Source organism: Haemaphysalis longicornis, unplaced genomic scaffold (genome assembly GCF_048455015.1).
Source record: "Haemaphysalis longicornis isolate Haplotype H1 unplaced genomic scaffold, Haemaphysalis longicornis Haplotype H1 scaffold_227, whole genome shotgun sequence".
NCBI classification, from domain to species: Eukaryota; Metazoa; Arthropoda; class Arachnida; order Ixodida; family Ixodidae; genus Haemaphysalis; species Haemaphysalis longicornis.
This window is the reverse complement of record NW_027526304.1, coordinates 132,501-153,293: the sequence shown is the minus strand read 5'-3', so window position 1 is coordinate 153,293 and position 20,793 is coordinate 132,501. Positions and strand designations below refer to the sequence as shown.

At 49.5% G+C, this 20,793-nt stretch overlaps 1 protein-coding gene across 1 annotated transcript in view; it reads right to left on the bottom strand.

The window, feature by feature from the left end:
* Positions 1–20,793, bottom strand: part of LOC144172484 (4-pyridoxate dehydrogenase-like) — a 201,435-nt gene that overhangs the window by 143,215 nt on the left and 37,427 nt on the right. Inside the window, exon 5 of the mRNA XM_077701179.1 lies at positions 2,572–2,696. Within this exon, the coding sequence (XP_077557305.1) occupies positions 2,572–2,696 (125 nt within the window). The remainder of the gene's footprint in view (positions 1–2,571; positions 2,697–20,793) is intronic.

Below are 20,793 nucleotides of genomic sequence, written 5' to 3'. Positions count from 1 at the left end.
TTACCCTGCTTACAGGCTGCCATGGCCAGTAATCGGCTTTTCGATTAGACCCACGGGACCAGCCGACGCCGCAGGTGGCGTGATATACGTTAGCAGTGATCAATGATATATTACGCTCATGAACCGATGTCGGGTTCATCAGTTCGTCTTACTGAGTCCAACTTACCTTATTATGGTCCCTTAGCAAACAGTGGACAAATTAATTTCATAAGTGCTGCCCCTATTTATATTACGACAAATGCTGTTTTTTTTAATTCAAAGTACGTAGTAGACATAATATGAGAAATAAGAAACTACTGAAAATAATTTTAATTACTAAGCGATTACTGATGCTGGACAATTATTTGTGCTCCTCTTCGAACATTTTTTTTTTCTTGTGCAGCGGGGGTAAACAGAAGAAACGTTTATTTAATTAAGCAAGCAGTGGTGGTTGAGCCATCGCTCGGTGGGGAGGATCTAAAGAACGTTTTTGTAGCGTGAGCTACACTGGCTGAGGTTGAGCAGTTTCGCGTAGCTCCTGCAGAGCCGTGCTGCGCATGCGCGAGGAGCAATGACATCACGCGACGCACAGAACATTGCTCGCTGTACGGCGTCTCTCACACACGCCACGCGCCCAGCGTCTTCACCGCCCTCCGTTCCGCACGTGGCGGTCCGGTCCACTTGATGATCATGCGAGGGATGGCCGGGTGGGCAAACGATGGCTCGTGCGTCGCATCAACACCGGCGTGCGCTTGTGAAACCAGCTTAGCTCTGGGGCGATTGGTGACGCTGCGCCCGAGCCGCTTGACAAACATGCATGTGTCCCATAATGCGTATACCATGTGTGGGTGTCATTGAAGCAGCACTAAGCATGATGATCAAGCTAATCCTAGACAACCAGGAAAGGTAAGAATAACCAACAGAACTCTAGCTCACACTACGTATATCCTGGCATAGCCGAGCTAAGCCACTGCTAATTTTTTTTCGGCACGCTAATGCGCGGGAAAGCTGGCACCGAAGTTTTGCATACCATGAATCTGCTCGTAATCAAAGCTGGATACTGAGGTTGAAATAGATATGCGAAATGAATTTTTAAATAAAAGCAACAACTGCAGCGGGGAATCAGTGGCTAAGGCATTGTGCTACTCAGCCGAACGACCGTGGTTCAATTCCGGCCACGGTCGCGCTTTTTAGATGGAGGCAAAAATAAAAAAACGCCCCTGTGTCGAGATTTCTCCGCATCTTAAGGATCGCAGCGGGTCGAAATTAATACGCAACCCTCAGACGGTACGCCTCGTAATCGATGCGTAGCTCCGGCGCGTTAAACGCCATAGTCTGAATAAAAGCAGTGCAGCTGCCTTCTGGTTTAGGATAAGTATGGTGGCCAAAGTGCGTGTGCTCATTTGTCATAAAAATGTTTTTTTATAATTCTGCTCAGAGTAGCTTTGCCTATCTTTAATTTGTGTATTGTGGTGTCTCTGAACTTCTGTATTTGTTATGTTCTGTGCGATTGTGACGAATTGACCCGTCCTGTCTTTAACGTAAGCGTTTTGAACATTTCGGCATCAAAATTGCATTATAACCTCGAGCAGGGGCAACAACCCACACATTTAATGCTTTCCTTATAAAAAGGAAAGAACAGGTTTCAAAGCAATGATTATTATAATTTTCCAGAGCATCACTCCTGCTTTGAAGCAGTATTATTAATATTATTTTTCTCGGCTTTTCAGCCAGATGTCGTGATGTACGAATTTGCGTTGCTGTTATTCAGGCTGAATGAAATTTAGCTTTTACAAGCCTTTATTCTTATTGCAATACTGAAACCTGTATTAAGCTTCACTCTGTTAATAAAACCACTGTGATTATTTACTAAGAACGCTGAAATCATTCTTCAGATTTTAAAAGGCGCAAGCGCCTCGGTCGGGGAGACTTTCCTCCCGCACCTGTGCACTTGGCGCCTCACTCTACTACAAAGTGCGCGGGCTCGCAAATGTAAGCCGCGTACTTGTGTTTTTACAGGTGTAAGCCATGTGGTGCGGATGTAAACCACGTGATTGTGTTGCTACTGCCAAAGGTAGTTCCAATTGAATTCTGTAAACAGAGGTCATGTTCTGAGTATTCAATAAGATATGTGGCCCCAAATGGGAGGTGGGCCAAATAAGTGTATGTGGTAGAGTCAACAAACCAATGCTCGGTTTCTTTTGTATTTGTTTTTGCATTTGAATGTTTTGTAGTTGCGTATGTAGCAAGGAAGACCCCGAGTAAATCAAACGACTTGTGTAAAGGGAGCTGGTGCCTGGGTGGGGAGTAGTCCCCCCCCCCCTCCAAGGATACCAGGCTGTCCTCTCAGTGCACAATTTATGTACCAAGAAGTGCACGCCATTGTATTCGTGTTCATGCCGTGTTAGTTCTTGACTCATTTCGTATCTGCTTTGTTAACAGCAAGGAGAGATGTCGTCCTGGAATGTAACGGACGGACCGAGTATGTGAACGTGGAAAAGCGTAACCACGAGTGTTTTGTACCTGCTTTTGTTACAGGAGAAAAATAAAAATTCCTTTGTTACCTAAGAAAACGACGTGACAAGTACTTACCCTAGTTGCAGTGCTGTTCGTAGATATCTGCAGCTTTGGAAACATGTAGCTTTGTTGGTGAATGAAGCACGAGAAGGCGCTCATTCTCATTCCATTCAGGGTGTTCGTTTGTGTCCTTGAGTATCCTAAATCCAGAAAAAAACCAAATTATTGATAACCTTTGCATTTAAATTATTACATGGCTGAACAGTTTGGTAAGCATTACAAATGTTCGACGAGAATATTTTTATGGGAACATGCAGTATTGCGTAGAATATACCCAACACGCTTGGGCAGTGCAACAAAATATGGTATTATTACCCGGATGATGAATCAATGTTAGAAAACAATATGAAAAAGAAAAAAAAGTCTACAAGTAATGTTGAATAAAGTGGACGTTACAAATGAGTAGAAAAAGTACTGGCAGAGGTTTAAACTGACTCAAGAGAGTACATTTCGTTCTGCTTCTCTTTCGATAGCACCGCCCCCAGATTAACAAACGCGCACACACACGCACAAATACACATTATATATATATATATATATATATATATATATATATATATATATATCTATATATGAGGCGAGAAGGCGACCTTCTTTTCCACCCCCTGGGCGTGAATCGAACGTCTACAGCCTGTCATGAGCGGGTAACTGGCGGGAAGCCCTCTTATGCCAGCTTGGCATCAAGGCTGCCAGTTCCGAGACCCTCGCTAGGCTTTCGCAGAATAATGTATTTAGGAAATGAGGGGCTCTTTGAGGAAATACAGAAAGATAGGTCGGCAGTCTACAACGCCAAATGAGACAGAGGGGTGTTGTTAGGCTCTTTTTCTTGCTATGGTTAGTGATGTTAACATTTTTTTAAGTATACGAAAGAATGACAGAAAGAAAAAAAACACGCACCCAGAGTGGGCAGATCAAATTCGAGATCAAATCGAAAGGCGTGGGTTTGGTCCCCACTCTGGGCGCGTGTTTTTATTTCTTTCTTTCATTCTTTCGAATATTTATTAAATGTTAACTTCACTAACCATAGTAAAAAAAGAGCCTAACAACACCCCTATGCCTCCTTTGGCGTTGTAGACTGCCGACCTATCTTTCTGTATTTCCTCAATGAGCCCCTCATTTCCTAACTACATTATTCTGCGAAAGCCTAGCGAGGGTCTCGGATCTGGCAGCCTTGATGTCAAGGTAGCATAAAAGGGCTTCCCGCCAGTTACCCGCTCAGGAGAGGCTGTAGACGTTCGAGGCACGCCCAGGGGGTTGAAAAGAAGGTCCCCTTCTCCCCGTGTAGTCAGAGTGGCGCTGGCTACCACCCTCAAGCGTAAGATGCATTTTTTTGTATCTGACCCTGCTGTATCTGACCCTGTATCTGACCCTGCTGCGTCAGGTACAGATCTAGTAAATATAAATACCCCAGAAAGTGAAGGAGAACACAGTCGCTGAGATAACCGGATTCTACTTCCGGCTTCCGAGCGAAGCGGTCGCAGAATGTCAAGCTCCGCCCAAGGAGCGGTAACAGGTCTGCTGTTTCTTCAAACGATACCCAGGATTATCAGGTTATGTTGCCTCATCTACCATCTGGACAATCTGCCCTCAACACAATTTTTTTGCACGCAGACGTCAAAGGAAGGCCGTACAAGGTTGAAGATTTCCGCGATACGCTGGTTTGTTTGGCTTTGCTCCCTGAGGTTATCTCCTTGGGGGCATGTCAGATGAACCATGTGTGGGCGGTTACGTTCAAGGACGCGGAAGGTGCGAAAAAGTTGTTGGCCGCCGGGGAACTACTAGTGAAGGACCGTCGGTGCCTCGTCATCGACCCGAGGAACCAGGAGGTGCGCTTAAAGGTGCACTGGGTGCTCCACCACGTCCCCGATGACGAAGTTCGGGCCGCCCTAGAGCCTTACGGAAAGGTAACCGACGTGGCTATAGGGACCGGTGGCGTGTGCAAGGATGCAACGCTCAGTCGTGGACAACACGCCTGGTCACCCTCAGGTTGAGAGCGGGAGTCACCGTCGACGACATTCCGCACCAAGTACGTGTCGCCGGAGAGCAAGCCCTGGTCGTCGTGCCCGGGCGAGCGCCCCTCTGCCTGCGTTGCCATCAGAGCGGACACATCATGCGATAGTGTAGAGTGCCACGCTGAGCTCTTTGTCGTCGCTTCGGCCACGACGAGAGTCAGTGTGTGCCTTCCTACGCTAATGTAGCCGGCTCACCGCAGGACACGGCGACGGCATCGTTCGTCATGGAAGAAGCCGAGGCTGAGAATGCCGCAAGGGGTGGGGACAACGATCAGGCGAAGGAGGTAACGCCCCCCGAGCCATCTACTTTCCCGGCGGAAGACGGCAGTCATGCGGAGATAGCGCCTCCAAGGAGAAGATGGACGAAACAACAAATGTGTTGAAGGAGGCGGAAATGAAGGACGACGAGCAGTCAAGGGACGAGACAGTGGAGAGCGAGGACATGGAAGATGAGGGGCGACAGGTTCGGGTGCGGCTACGAGCAAGTGGTCTTGGGAGCTCACCAGGGACAACACGCAGAGCGCAGGTTCTGCGAGTTCCGAGGAGCCACCACTGAAGGCGGCCACACAAGTCCGGCGGCCTTTGACCAAAACGAGGCCGAGTGTGACACCGGAACGACACAAAGGCAAGGCGTCACCCACTCAGTTCAGCACGACGAAAGGTGGACGGGGAGTGGGCGTGCACGACTGTGTTCGGAGAGCGGCGAACAGAGGCAGTGAGGGGGGGGGGGAGAGGTGGCAGAGGGAACCGCTTAGATTGGTGTGCGAAGACGGACCCCATCAGCAGGAAAACGACCTGAGTGAGAGGTCGAAAGGCAACTTTTGTGTTTCTTCTCTCGTTTTGCTCTTCACTTACAATTTTAAATGATAGCCCTCAAAAAAACATTGAGTATTGCACCCTTGAACGTATGAGGGCTTGAGGAAAGGCGCAAGCAATACGAACTTAGTAGGTTACTAAATGAAAAAGGGATGGACATCCTTGCTGTACAGGAAACAAAAATTGAGAGTGAAGAGCGAACCGATTTGATGGTGCGCCCTTTCGCAAACCGGTATAGTGTATGTGTTAGCCATGCGCTTGGGACGTGTTCTGGCTGTTGTTTGTTTGTTAAGAATGCAGTAGGAATTGAAATAGGGAAAATTTATTCTTGGGAATCTGGTCATCAAGTGACGTGTGAAATGTCTTATTGTGGGATCCAGTTTTTTGTTATATGCATGTACGCCCGAATAAGGTGAATGAAAGAAGTGTTTTTTGAAACGATAGCGAGCAAATTGCAGAACAAAGACAACGTTGTTCTGCTCGGCGATTTTAACTGCGTCTGCGCGCGAGAAGACAGAGCAGGCTTAACGCGGAACAGGGACCCGAGTGAGCAACTACTTCAGAACATACTGGATGAGCATGATTTAACAGATGTGGCTCACTGTGCAGCAAAGGCAGACGCCCTGCGATACACGCATTTCCAGGGAGCCGGCCATGCCCGGCTGGACAGAATTTACGTTTCCCGTTGATTAGCGCCGTCGTGTAAAAACTACGCGGTTGATTATGTTGCTTTCAGCGACCATTGTCTGTTCTCTTTTTCGTTGGGAGGGAGGAGAGAAGGTTATAACAAGTTTGACTGGAATTTATGGAAATTCAGTGGGAAAATATTAAAATATGAGAAGTTTACTGAGGCGGTGAGAGAAAGTTTTCAAAGGAACACAAGGCTGGAAAAAGAAAGCTGGGGGAGAAGACGGGGGTTGTTTAAGCAAGAAAGCAAAATGTGTGCGATAGAGAGAGGGACAGTTTTGACTCGTTTAGAAAGAGAAGAAGAAACTAATCTTCGAAATAATCTGAGGCAACTACTAATCCTTGAATGTGAAAGGCTGGGTGTGTTTATTGAAGACATAGCACTGATAAAAAGCAAGCTCGACGATCTAGATAAAGAGCGATTTCAAGGAGCAACGGTGAGGGCGAGGGGAGAAAGGTTTCTGGCTGGGGAAACGCCTACTAAAAGGGCTTTAAGTGATGAAAAGAAATACGCAAAAGGTAGTGCAATTGAAAGAATTGTGTGGCAAGGAGAGCTGACCCATGAGCGGGAGGTAATAAAGCGGGCATTCGCTGAGCATTATACCGAGCTTTTCAGCCCCGCATCCCCGAGAATTCAAGATTTTAAAGACGATTTCCTTTCACTAATGCCTCGTTTAGAGGCTGATGTTTGACAAGAATTATAAGAGCCCGTGTCATTGAGAGAAATCGAAGAGGCAATATCAAATTAAAAAAAAAACAGTAAAACGCCAGGCCCTGATGGACTGAGCGCAGAATTTTATAAGCATTTTACTGACAGCGTAGCACCTTTCCTTTTTCATGTATTTGCCGAGGCGTACGACACTGGTGTTTTGCCTCCATCGTTTTCACGTACGCAGACTGTGCTAGTACATAAAGCTGACGATTGCTGTAAAAGGCAGTCGGTGGCTGGCTATCGTCCAATAACGCTAGTTAACATTGACTACAAGATAATCATGAAAGTCCTAGCACAAAGATTACAAAGAGTTATTATAAGTGTTGTTGAACCGCACCAGACGTGCGGAATCAAGGGTAGGAGCATAACTACAAATATTCATGTAGCCCGCACAGTACTGGAAAGTTTCGATCTGAATGGTCGCAGAGTTGCTATGCTCCAAATAGACTATGAGAAAGCGTTCGACAGAGTGTGCCATGATATATTGTATTGTATTCTGGAACATATAAAGTTGGTAGTGCGGTCAAAGAAGGAGTGCGCATGGCCTATCGTGAAGGCTTCACGCAGTTGGTAATTAATAAGGAGGTGACAGAACGTATCCCAGTGCTGTCGTCTGTCCGACAAGGGTGTCCCGGCTTCACTCCTACTTTTTTGTATTTTCTTGGAGCCTTACTGTTTCAAAGTTATCAACGATGCTGAAATAACTTGGTTTCATCTTCACTCAAGCGAAGTGAAGTTGTTAACGTACGCAGATGATGTGGCGCTTTTTTTGTGAAGATAAGCAAAGTATCGCAGAAGCGATCAATGTAACTAAACAGTTTTGTAGGGTAACAGCAAGTGCAGTGAACGGGACAAAATGTGAAGGTTTTTGGCATGGTGGGTGGGAGTCAACGCCGCGGGTTTTTGCAAATGTCAGCTGGACGGTGATGCCGACGCGGTATCTAGTAGTACCTTAACAACGTGAGGGTTCGAGCTTGTTGGTACTCCATAGTGCAAATTTGTTGCGCTCTAAATTTGCACTAGGAGTACCGTTGCACAGCTATGCGAGTAGCAATGATTGATTGATTGATTGATTGCAGGGTTTAACGCGCCGACGCAACGCAGGCGATGAGGCGCGCCGTAGTGGAGGGCTCCGGATTAATTTTGACCACCTGGGGATCTTTAACGTGCGCCGAAATCTCGTACACACGGGCATTTTTGCTTTTCGCCTCCATCAGAAAAGCGACCGCCGCGGCCGGGAATCTAACCCGCGACCTCGTGCTCAGCAGCGCAACGCCTTAGCCACTGAGGAGTAGCAATGAGTACTATGAAGCGGTAACAGAAAAAGTGCGCGAGAAAGTGGCAAAGTGGGGAGGCCGCGCGCTATCTGTTTTTACGCGCGCCACAGTGTGTAATTTTTTTCTTCTCGCGAAACTGTGGTATGTGCTGCAAGCCATACACTGTTCCGGAACGCAAGTGCAAAAGATACATCGTGCTTTTGCTTTGTGTATTTGGTGTTCTACGTGGGAACGCATGACCCCGAAGTAATCTTCTTCGGCCTGTAAGGCAAGGCGGTGTTGGATTGCCCCATGTTTTTGTAAGGCAGATTGTGAACCGTTTTTTGCTATTGCGGGACGTAAAACATCCATTCTTGAGGACTTACGTACAAACTACACTATAAAACGTAATTCCAAGCTTTATTGAAACATGATGTTAAGGGCTACTGGAAAGAAGTGGTGCAATCTTTTAAATTTCTGTCCGTTTGATTTACCATGGAGTATTTGGCGAATGTATCGAGGAAAACATTAACAAAAAACTTGAACGAAATGCTCTTTCCAGTACCTCTGTATCGCTCATTGTATGGGGCAGGTGGTTGCCAACATGTTTTGTCGCGGGTTAAAAATATGGTAGTCCCCGCCGCGGTAAAAAACATTTTTCTTTAAGCTGCACACCGGCACACTTTCCGTTGGCACATGGATGGAGGAAAAAAGTATTTTCCTTGGCTGGTCCTTAACGTGCACTTTGTGCGAAAAACCAGAAAGCATTGAACACGTTTTCGTATAGTTCTGAGACGCCATCTTTTTCTGGGATGTTCTACAGAGAACAATAAAGAAAGATCTTCCTGTAACACCACATGGGATACGTTTCTTGGCAATGGAAAAGGGTGAAGTGCCGCACGACATGATAATGATCCTAAGGTTTCACGCAATTTGGCGCTCCCGTATGGCCGTGCGCCACTGTGATGGGAATGCTATGACGGTGAGCAAGTATTTCTCACAAAGTGTAACCAGTCTACTTGAAGTGTATCGTTTGCTGGAACCTGAAATGGAATGGTTAAGTGCATTTGAAGAGCTGTCAACATTAAATGTTTATTTTAAATCTTTCAGCCAACCAAAGTATGGGCGGCGCTTTTTAATCCGGCGTTGGCGCATGTCCATTTGTAACAAAAAAGGGAATAAAGAAAAAAAAAAGCCGGGCTAACCGAATTGGTAAGGCATTCGAGATCAAATCGAAAGGCGTGGGTTCGGTACCGACTATGGGTGCGTGTTGTTCTTTCTTTCTTTCATTCTTTAGTATATTTAAACAATGTTAACTTCACTAACAACACCCCTAAGCCTCCTTTGGCGTTGTAGACTGCCTACCTATCTTTCTGTAGTTCTTCAACGAGCCCCTCATTTCCAAACTATATATATATATATATATATATATAGCAAGTTCTCTTTGCTGAAACGTAGGCCACAATCGTGCTTTTACCTTGTTCGAAGTTTTTCTTCTCTTGTATATATATATATATATATATATATATATATATATATATATATATATATATATATATATATATATATATATATATATATATATATATATATATATATATATATATATATATATATATATATATATATATATATATATATAGATATATATATATATATATACAGTGTCCCAGCTATCATGCACCAAGATTTAAAAAAAGGCTAATGGCATAACTCGAAGAAAAACTAGCGCATACTGTTTGCAGTACTGTGGAGAAGCGGACACCATTTTTTGCGTTCATGATACTGAACTAATTCTAATTAATTATCTAACTCCACCAGTACTGTCTTAATTACTTAAGTGTCAATAAGGCACTTGCAGGTACCCACGAGGGGCATCTAACTACGGTAGTTGCAGCCACGAACTAATTGCATACTAATTTATTCTGGCTGATAAAGAAAATCCGCGAAATATGAAAAATACCACGTGACGGCGCCTCCGCGCGCATTAGCGCGCATCCTAAAGCAATGCCCTCAAACAGGCTGCCTCTGAGTTTGCCAGAATGAAATAAACAAAAGAAAGAAGAAATCGGGACCGAGTTTGTGCGTTATCTGCACACGCGCCCCGCGAATCTTGCTGTTGCTGCTCCTTCCATGCATGCCATTATCAAGGTGATGTGCTGTCTCTTCGGGCGGGTGACAGGCGAAGCAGTTGCTTTCAATCAGCTTATTTGGGAATGCTGCTTTACAATGCGCGCGGAAGCGCTGTCCCGTGGTATTTTTAATATTTCGCGGGTTTTCTTTATCAGTCAGAATAAATGAGCACGCAATTAGTTCATGGCTGAAAATACCGCAGTTTATGCCCCTCGTGGGTACCTACAAGTGCCTTATTGACACTTCAGTGATTAGGACAGTAATTATCGAGTTAGAGAATTAATTACAAATAATTAGTTAAATATAATTAACGACAAAATTACTGTCCGCTTCTGCACAGTACTGCAAACATTACGCACTAGGTTTTCTTCGAGTAACTCCACTGCTCTTTTTTAAAATCTTGGTGAATGATAGCGGGGACACCCTGTATATATATAGTGTAGCAGAGATAGTGGCCGTTAGAAGGCGCACCAGGCCAAAGAGATGTGTGCTCAACTGAGACAGAGGCTGACTTTCAAGTGGCGTCAATCCCCCACTAGGTCTATGTGCAAAGCTCAGTCATCGGAGCAGCCCCATCGAGAACGCTGTTGCTGCGAGACCTGCGCGTGGACTCACAAGCTAGCTTGGCCCTTGGTACAACCAGACCCTGTTACCCCGCACTGGACGCCTGCAAATAAACCCCATTTTATTTTGGTGGAGGTCGTAGCCACTCCATGGTCCCTAGCCTGGAACTACGAAGCAAGCGAGCGCTCCCTCCCATCTCACGAGGAATCGAGCACGAAATGACCTCGCCGCAGCCTGCGCCCGTCATCTGCTCCGGGTCACTGCGCCAACGCGACCCCCGCAGTTTCACCGGCAGCGACGATATCGATGCGGAAGATTGGCTCTCAACATACGAAAGGGTGAGCACCCACAACCGCTGGGATAACGTTGCCAAACTCAACAACGTCTTTTTCTCCCTCGACAAATTAGCTGAGTCGTAGTTTTATAACAATGAACCCAAGATGCGGACTTGGTCATCCTATAAAATGAGGTTTCTGGCAGCGTTTGGGCGTCCCGATGTACGCAAGCTTCGCGCCGAACAACGCCTGCGCGTCCGAGCCCAACAGGACAATGAAAGTTACACGAGTTAGATCGAGGACATTTGGACCTTTGCAAGCGCGTGGACCCTGCGATGGCGGTGAGCTACAAGATCAGACATGTTCTCAAAGGGATAGAAGAGTTCGCCTTTCAGATGCTGCTAAACACGAACCCACAGACTGCGGACGAAATTATTACATGGTGCCTGAGCTACGATGAACTGTGCAAGCAGCCTGTCACTACTCGCCAGCGCACGTCGCCCAATGAAGGGTGCTCTCACGGGGATGCCTTTCATGGCTAATGATGCCTCATGACCTTTCTTCTCATCCGCCGCACATCGAGGAGTTCGTTCGCGCAGAAATTGCTCGACAGCTGGCTCTGCTTCCCCGTGATCGTGAGCTTGTCTTCGACTACGCTGCCTTCGTCGGTACGCCGCGTAATCCGGGAGCAAGTTGCAGAGGTGCTTCCTGCAGTTCGTCAACCTGTACTTGTGCCGGCCCCCGTGGTGGCGCCCATCGCACCACCAGTGACGCCCCCGTTCGTACCACAACTGACAGTGCCCCTCGAACCACCGGCGCCCGTCGCACCACCAGTGACAATGGCGGCGCCCCCAGCCATTCTTGAAGCGCTCCCCTTAAGTTACGCTTCGGTGGTACGGCAACTGCAGCCCGGTGCTTTCCAACCGTACCAGTATGTGAGAGACCAACCGGCGATGCCTTACCGCTACCACCGGCTTCTCTCGTTACCGCTACCAACCGGCTACCACCTCAACCGCTGAACCCCTGGCGCACACCCGACAACCGCCCTATCTGTTACGCGTGCTGTCTGCCCGGACACGTCGCTCGGTTGTGCCGTCGGCGGCCACCGCCTGCTAGCGACGTCCATCGAGTGCCTCCTTATGGACCGCAACCGTACTACTCTCATGGGGACTTGGGTCAGGCACCGAATTTGTCCTCTGCCGACCATCCGCCCTTTTCCAGCCGTCGCTCCTTTTAAATACAGAGCATTTCAGTAACTCACGATGTCACCCGCGTTGACGTCCGTAGTCCGCACCGTCTTTGTCCCTACTATATAAAAAAAATACTATCCGGCGCCCAGTTTCGATCCCTCGACCCTGCGGGCGGAACGCAATGTACATGGTGCTCTACCCACTGCGCCACAAAGCCGACACATAATGGGACGCTACGAACGCGCCTTATATTGTTGACTCATTCAAATTACTGCTGACGAGCGCTCTCTCGTCAGCAGTCGCCATAAGTGCAACAACATTAACGTAACGCAAACTACTTAACGTCGTGCACCCCCGGAAATGCTCTGCATTTGATCGTGCCCCTGGCGAGGAGGATGTTTCACTGCGTCTTCTCTCGGTCGCGGGACCCGTGGCGCCATCTGGCGGAGGCGCGGCACAACTCGTAGCACTTTGAAAAGATGCGGCGTCAGCCAGCTGTGTGTGTTTTGTGCAGTTTCACGGCAATACGGGTTGTGCCGTGAAGCTCCAACGCAGTAGCACTGACTAATCTTTCCATAGAAAGCGATTGCGCAAAACAACCAAGGAAAAGGAAGAGAAAAATTACGCCCATCTTCCCGCGAGGGAACCCTGATGTGATGCGACGCATCGGGGGGTTCAATTGGTCGTAACGTTGCCTTGAGCGTTTGCGCTGACGGTGGTATTGGATTGTGTCAGCCCACTCGCTGAAGGGACCGTCGCTTCCATCACGTCTTCATCGGAAGAATCAAGTCAAGCACGGAGTCGTCAAGCAAAGTCACACGGAGTCGAACGAGAGCGAGCGCTGACTGAACCGCCGCAGCGCGCTACCCGCTTTATATTCACAGCGCCTGAAGGAGAGGGGACAGCGGAGGAGAGTCGCGCATGCGCACTTGCGCGACGGGAGCGGAGCGAAGCGCGCACACGCAGCTGTTGTTTATGATAATTAGACGGAGTGAGAGTGTTGCGCACAGCTGTCGGAGAGAAGAGCAGAGGAGAGTCGCGCATGCGCAGGTGGCGTGCGGACGCCGCCGACGTCGACGCAGGAGGGACATGCCTCAGAGCAAGAGATGCGTCGCATCTAAAACACGGAAGAGCGCACTCTAACAACTGAATTTCATTGCAGTCAGTGTATAATGTTAGCCAAATAGTATACGCTTTTTCTGTTTACATAGTATGTGATGTGCTGCTTGAGCAGTGGCTTTGGTGCAGCCTTTCCTGTATCAAATGTGCGGGCAATACGCGAGGATTTTTTCCCGCGTCGCCGTTCACCGTCCCCCATGCGTCCCCTCCAGGATCCGACCGCTGAGTTAAACTAACGGCTGCAGTTCCCGCGGCAAGAACTGCAGCCCCGTCGAGATTCCGCTCCTGCTCTCTCACCCGTCACTGCTATAGACGTGATTGCTGAAGGTGTCGCCGCCCTCGCGCTTATTGATACCGGCGCCGCTGTGAGTGTTGAGGGAACGTCTACGTCGCTGATTACGTAAAGTTACGACGCCTCTCTCTGACCTTACTCTTCGGACTGCGAGCGCGCAAGAGGTTAAACCGTTGGCCATGTGTACCGCTCAGGTTCTCATCCAAGACGTCACATACGTCATCGAATTCATTGTCCTCCTATCATGTTCCCACGTCATCATCCTCGGGTGGGACTTCTTATCCCGACATCACGCGATAGTCGATTGCACACGTTTGAAAGTTGAACTTGTACCGTTCTACGAGCCGCCGCCGAACGAGCTGTTGACCAAGTTAACTGTTTTCGAAGATTCATTCCCCCGAGGTAATCCATCATAGTGCCTGTTTTGTGCAATGTGGACAACACGAACACGACTGTGGTTTTCACGCCTTCTAGGTTCTTCTTCTCGCTCAGATGTCTGCTTTTACCCTCTGCTGTCATCGACGTCCAGTCCGGTTACGGCTTAATCGTCATCTGTATACGCTATCTTGTTGCCCTACCACCTTAGTCTATGGGGAATATCTAGGGTGCGTGGAAGCTGTTGACCCTTCTCACGTGAACGCTGTGCCCGACAACCATCGCTCCTCACTGTTAGCACACCTAGTCCAGCGCGTGCGTCAAGCCCCGATGCGTTCATGCAGTGTGTCGACAATGGCCTTAACTCAAAGCAACGAGAGAAGCTCATCATCGCCCTCCTCCAGAGTTTTCGCAACTCATTTGATTGCGTACAAACCACCCTGGGACGCACGTCGGCTGTTTCACATAAAATAGAAACCGGCTCCCACGCCCCACTGTGACAGAGACCATACCGCGTGTCTCCTGCGGAACGCCGCGTGAACGACGAGCAAGTGTCCGATATGCTTACCCGTAACGTCATCCGACCCTCTACCAGCCCGTGGGCTTCTCCGGTGGTTCTGGTCACAATAAAAATGGGTCGATGCGGTTCTACGTGGATTAGCGCCACCTCAATAAGATTACACGCAAGAAAATTTATCCGCTACCCCGTATCGACTACGCTTTTGACTGCCTGCAGGGTGCCGAGTTTTAAATGCGAATGCATTTATTAGCCGGGGGTTGTCTTGCTCCGTTGGCCGGCGTGCGCCTGCATTCCTCCAGCGCGAGCGCACGTGAGCGCGTGCCTCATAGTTCTGCCTTCGTCGTCGTCGTCGTCGTAAATGCGAATGCATTTCTTAGTCGGGGTTGTCGTGCTCCGTCGGCGTGCGCCCGCAGGTGTTATCTCTCCGCGCTCCTACTCGCCCCTAGCAACAGCTGTGGCGCGCCTAGCAACCGGAGCAGCTGGTAGCTCGGGCGGGAGTAGCGGAGGGCAAGGGGATAGGAGGAGCGCGCTCGGACGTGTGAGGCCGCTCGCATCGCGGAGCTCGGGCGGAGTAGCGGAGAGTGAGTGGAGAGGAGGAGCGCGCTCGGGCGTGTGAGGGCGCTCGCATCGCGGAGCTCGGCGGGAGAGAGAGCTCGCGCGCGGGGCGGGCGTGTTGAGCGGGTCTCTCCTCTCCGCGTACCCTCTCTCCGCTCGCTGCGCTCGGAAAATGTATATAAATGCAGTGGAGCGCACGCCTCACTCCATTACTGCTTGCCGCAGCGCACTTATCGGTGCACCCAATGCATTCGCATTTCCGAACGATCCCCTTCGGGGAGGTGGGGGGAGATTTTTTCCTCTCCTTGGACCTGCGGTCTGGTTACTGGAAAGTGCCCATGCCTGATGCCGACCGCCCAGAGACAGCGTTCGTTACACCTGACGGCCTTTATGAATTTAACGTGATGCTGTTCGGGCTTTGTAATGCGCCAGCCACTTTCGAACGACTGATGGACAATGTTTTACGGGACCTTAAGTGGAAAACCTGTCTTTGTTATCTGGATGACATTGTTGTGTTTTCATCAGATTTTGACACGTACCTTGAGCGCCTTAAGCAAGTGTTGACCTGCCTCACGTCAGCCGGCTTGCAACTGAATCTGAAGAAGTGCCGCTTTGCTGCTCGCAAGATAACAATTTTGGGCCATGTTGTGTCCAAAGCCGGCATCTTTCCAGATCCGGACAAGCTTCGTGCAGTGGTAGTTTCCCAAACCGTCTACCCTGAAAGACTCCCACGCGTTATCGACTTGTGTTCATATTTTCACAAATTCGTCCGAAATTTTGCCACCATCATCGCCCCTTTAACGCAGCTCCTCAGCGGACACAACGAACGTCGCCAGTGGTCGCCTGCTTGTGACGCCGCATGTGTGACCATGATGCGCCTGCTTACGACGCCTCTAAGACTGTGCCATTTTGACCCGCTTTCTCCTTCTACTGAAGTGCATACCTACTGACGCGAGTAGTGTCGGTCTTTGCACCGTTCTCGCTCAGCAGAAAGCTGGTTTCCATGAATACGTCGTCTCATACGCCAGCCGCACTCTGACAAAGGCGGAACAGAATTATTCCGTAACAGAGAAAGAATGTTTGGCGACCGTTTGGGCAATCAACAAGTTTCGCCCTTACCTCTACGCTCGTCCATTCAACATCGTCACTGACCACCACGCCCTCTACTGGCTGTCTTCACTCAAAGACCCTCCCGGCAGACTCGGTCGTTGGGCTCTTCGCCTGCAGGAGCCCGACATTCGAGTCGTATACCGGTCCGGACGCAGACACACGGATGCTAATGCCCTGTCCAGATCACCAGTGGGGTCCGACGATGAGAGTTAATATACGCCAGATAGAGCCGTGGCGTCCCTATAATCCCTTGGCGTGGCTGCGTAACAGCGTAAGATCCGTGGATCGCCTCTGTCCGTCAAGAGTTGTCGAGTCCGTGAACAGTTGCAGCCTCTCGTGCACTGCGCCGCCAGGCTTCGCGGTGCACCCTTCGGGACAACCTTCTTTGCCGCCACAACTACTGGTCTGAGGGCCGGAAGTGGTTACTCGTCGTCCCTGGCCATCTGCGCTCTGATTTCTGCTCCCACTACCACGCTGACGCAACGTGCGCGCTTGCTGGGGTGCTCAAAGCATACCGGCGCTTGCGTTTGCGCTATTACAGGCGTGGAATGTACAAGTTTGTAACAAAGTACATCCGTTCGTGTACAGATTGCCAGCGTCGAAAGTCTCCCCCTCAACACCCAACTGCCCGCTGCAAATGCTATCATGTCCAGTTCGCCCTTTCGACCGTGTCGGCATCGACAAATATGGTCCGCTCCCCACGACAGCTACCGGCAACCGATGGATTATAGTCGCGGTTGACCACCTCATAAGGTATGCAGAAACAGCTGCACTACCCACTGTCACCGCCCTCGACGTCGTATCGTTCCTCCTTCAACGTTTCATACTTCGCCATGGAGCGCCGAGAGAATTGTTGTGTGAGGGGGGAAGCATCCTCTTGCAAGACATTGTGGAGGCGCTTCTGACCGAATGCCGAGTCGTTCACAGTAAGAGCTGCTCCTATCACCCGCAAAGTAATGGACTGACTGAGCGCTTCAACCGTACATTAGGCGACATGATTTCAATGTACGCTTCTCCCGACCATTCCAACTGGGATTTAGTCCTGCCTTTCGTCCATTACACCTATAATACGGCCACTCAGACAACGACGGGCTTCTCTCCGTTCTTTTTATTATACGGATGTGAGCCATCATGTACATTAAACAATATATTTCCATACCACCCAGATGCGTTGAGTGTGCGCCAGTCTAGTAAATCACCAAGCGTACAGAAGAGGGCCGCCCACTGGCGAGATCGTTCACGACCGCAGGCCAAGGACGTCAGAAGTGCCGCCGCGACGCCTCCAGTGGAGCTGCTACATACAGTGCTGGCTCCCTCATTTGGCTTTGGACACCGCCCAATACCCCCGGCCTTTGAAGCAAACTACAAATTAAATACAAGGAACCTTACCGAGTCGTCGAGCGAACTTCAGCCATGAATTACTTCGTTGAGCCGGTCACTCCTGCTACAGATCGTCGTCGCCGTGGCGGCGAGACAGTTCATGTTCAGCGCCTTAAGCCATATTACGACTCGCTCGTCCTCGCCTCGCCTTGAGTCGCCAAGGATGGCTCCTTTTTTCCGGGGGGATAATTGTAACATAGATCGTGGCCGTTAGAAGGCGAACCAGTGTGGCCAAATGGGTGTGTGCTCAACTGAGAGCGAGGCTGACTTTCAAGGGGCGTCAATCCCCCACTAGGTCTATGAGCGAGGCTCAGTGATCGGAGCAGCCTCATTCAGAACGTTCTTGCTGTGAGACCTGCGCGTGGACTCCCGAGCTAGCTTGGCCCTTGGTACAACCAGACCCTGTTACCCCGCTCTGTACACCTGCTAATAAACCACATGTTATATATATATATATATATATATATATATATATATATATATATATATATATATATATTGATAGGTGTAACATTAAGGGACAAGAAGGGAGCGGAGTGGATCAGGGAACAACCGCCTGTTAAGCACATATTTTTATAAATTAAGAAGAGGAAATGGACGTGGGCAGGGCACGTAATGCGAAGGCAGGATAACCGTTGGTCCTTAAGGGTGTAGAAAAAGAAGTAGAGGAATAAAAGAAAGGAATTAGAAGGTACTGCTCGGAACGGTGGCCTCCTGCCTCTCTGCTTTTATTCGCCCGCCCCTTTCTTAACATTTGGTGCCGAAAACCCCGTGCGGCAACAATTGACTTCAACGCACGACCTCAAGGGCCAATCTCTCATCTGCTCCGCCCCTTCGCGCTGCGAGTGGGGGAGGAATCGTTTAACGAAGTGGTCCTGGAACGTCACGGCTGGGGGGACGATTAGGTGCAGCCTACCGCGTAATGGAGCGCCTAAAGAGCAAGATTTCTCTGCGAAGAGCCAAGAATACGAGGCTTATAAAGGAACCTCGCTCGTTGCTCGACGCTGAATGTCAAGACATCGCCAAGCTCACGGGCTTGCAAGATCGACTCGTGGCCAACCACGCCGAGCTCTCGAAGATCAGCGAGGAGCTCGAGGCTTTCCTTACGGCGGAGGAACAAGACATCGAGTATCAAGCGGCCGAGGAATACAATGATAGGACCCTCAACACGTTGGCGGAAATTCCATGCAAGATCGACTTTCTTGAACGACCCGCTCAGAACGCCCCGCATTCGCCGGGTGTTAACGAGCTGGTCCCGTTCAGACAGGAAAGTGCGGCCACGACCTCGGGACCTCGGCTTCCACCGCTGGACGTACCTGTCTTTCGAGGTGAGCTTCAGGTTTGGACGGGTTTCTGGGAGCAGCTCGAGCAAACCATTCACAACAACAGCGCTCTGACGCCCACGTCGAAGTTTTATTATCTGCGCCGTTAAGTGATGGGGGAGGCGGCTGCAGCAATCGCAGGCTTACCGACCACAGACGCCTGGTATGCGGATGCTATAGAAATCCTCAAGCAGCGATACGGGAATAAGCGAAGGATTCAGCAGCATCATCTTTCCGCACTGAGGAATCTGCCACCTGTAAAATCGTCTGCTGACATACGAGGGCCCAGGCATATCTACGATGCGGTGCAGCTGCATAGCCGCTGCTTGAACTCTCTGAAGATGCCCACTTGCAGCTTCTCTGCCATTCTCGTAGATATATTGCAGCACGCGCTCCCACACGATATCGTGCTGAATTTTACTAAAGAGAAGCGGCATCGAGAGCTGACCTCCTCCCCAGAGGACGGCCCTCCTCCAGCCGATTCATCTGGAGAGCTGAACCCTTCCCCAACAGACGAGGCACTCCCAGCCCGCTCATTGGCAGCGACAGCTGAAGCGGACGAAGAGTTGAAATAGCTGCTCACCTTTGTGAGGATGGAGCTAGAGAGCCGCGAGCAGTGCTGCGAGTTGCCCCAACGAGAAGTTGCTGGCAACCGACCAGAGAAGCAGCGAAGTTGCCCATTCACGGCGTCGGCATTACGCGTCACTGACCCCAAAGACCGAAAGGAAGAGTGCTTCTTTTGCCATTCCCAGAAGCACAGCACGCGTTCATGCACCGCCGACATCTCGCTGGATACTAATAAAGAGCATCTCGCGAGGGACAGAAGATGTTTTCGGTGCACGACCAAGGGTGACCAAGCGAGAAACTGCAGGGCCAGATTGAGTTGCGCGTCGTGCCACGGGAGGCATGCAACCAGCATGTGCGAACCTTCGTTCAAAGGCAATAATGCAACCGAGGGTGCACCGGGAACAACGGTGTGCGCATCGGCCGTGGTTCAAGCGTCTGGAGAGAGCAGCAACGAACAGTCGAGCGATCGTTCTAAAGACGATGGGTTGTACCTTCAGACGTTCCGAGCATGGTTGAGCCACGACGGGAGGAGCCGACTCGTTCGAGGTATACTCGACGGCGGAAGCCAGAGGTCGTTCATCACCGAAAACCTCGCAACCAAGCTGCGTTTGAAGGTTGTGAACGAGACGACGGTCGCATTCAACACGTTCGGCAGTGCTTCTATCCCGTGTGCGCGGAAGCGAAAAGTCGTTCAAGTCCCCCTTCGCAGCCAACACGCTACAGATGTCCACTTCATTGAAGCGATAGTGGTACCTGTCATCTGCCAAGATGTATCAGCACCATCGGCTGATATCTTTTTCGTAGAAGATCTGCGGGGGCAGGGTTAAGCAGAGGTCGGCAAACTCACTCATGAGTCCACTCACTCAGACTCATTTGGACTCAAACTCACTCATGAGTTTGAGTTTGAGTGAGCGCGAGGCTAGTGTGGCATGGTGAGTTTGAGCTTGAGTGAGTTTGAGCCGAGTGATCACGACTGAGTTTGAGTCCGATTGAGTTTGAGTCCATTTTGAGTTCTGAGTACATTTCGAGTTTGAGTCCATTTTGAGTTCTGAGTACATTTTGAGTTTGAGTCCATTTTGAGTTCTGAGTACATTTTGAGTTTGAGTCCATTTTGAGTTCTGAGTACAATTTGAGTTTGAGTCCATTTTGAGTTCTGAGTACATTTTGAGTTTGAGTCCATTTTGAGTTCTGAGTACACTTTGAGTTTGAGTCCATTTTGAGTTCTGAGTACATTTTGGGTTTGAGTCCATTTTGAGTTTGAGTTCATTTTGAGTTCTGAGTACAATTTGAGTTTGAGCTCATTTTGAGTTCTGAGTACATTTTGAGTTTGAGTCCATTTTGAGTTTGAGTCC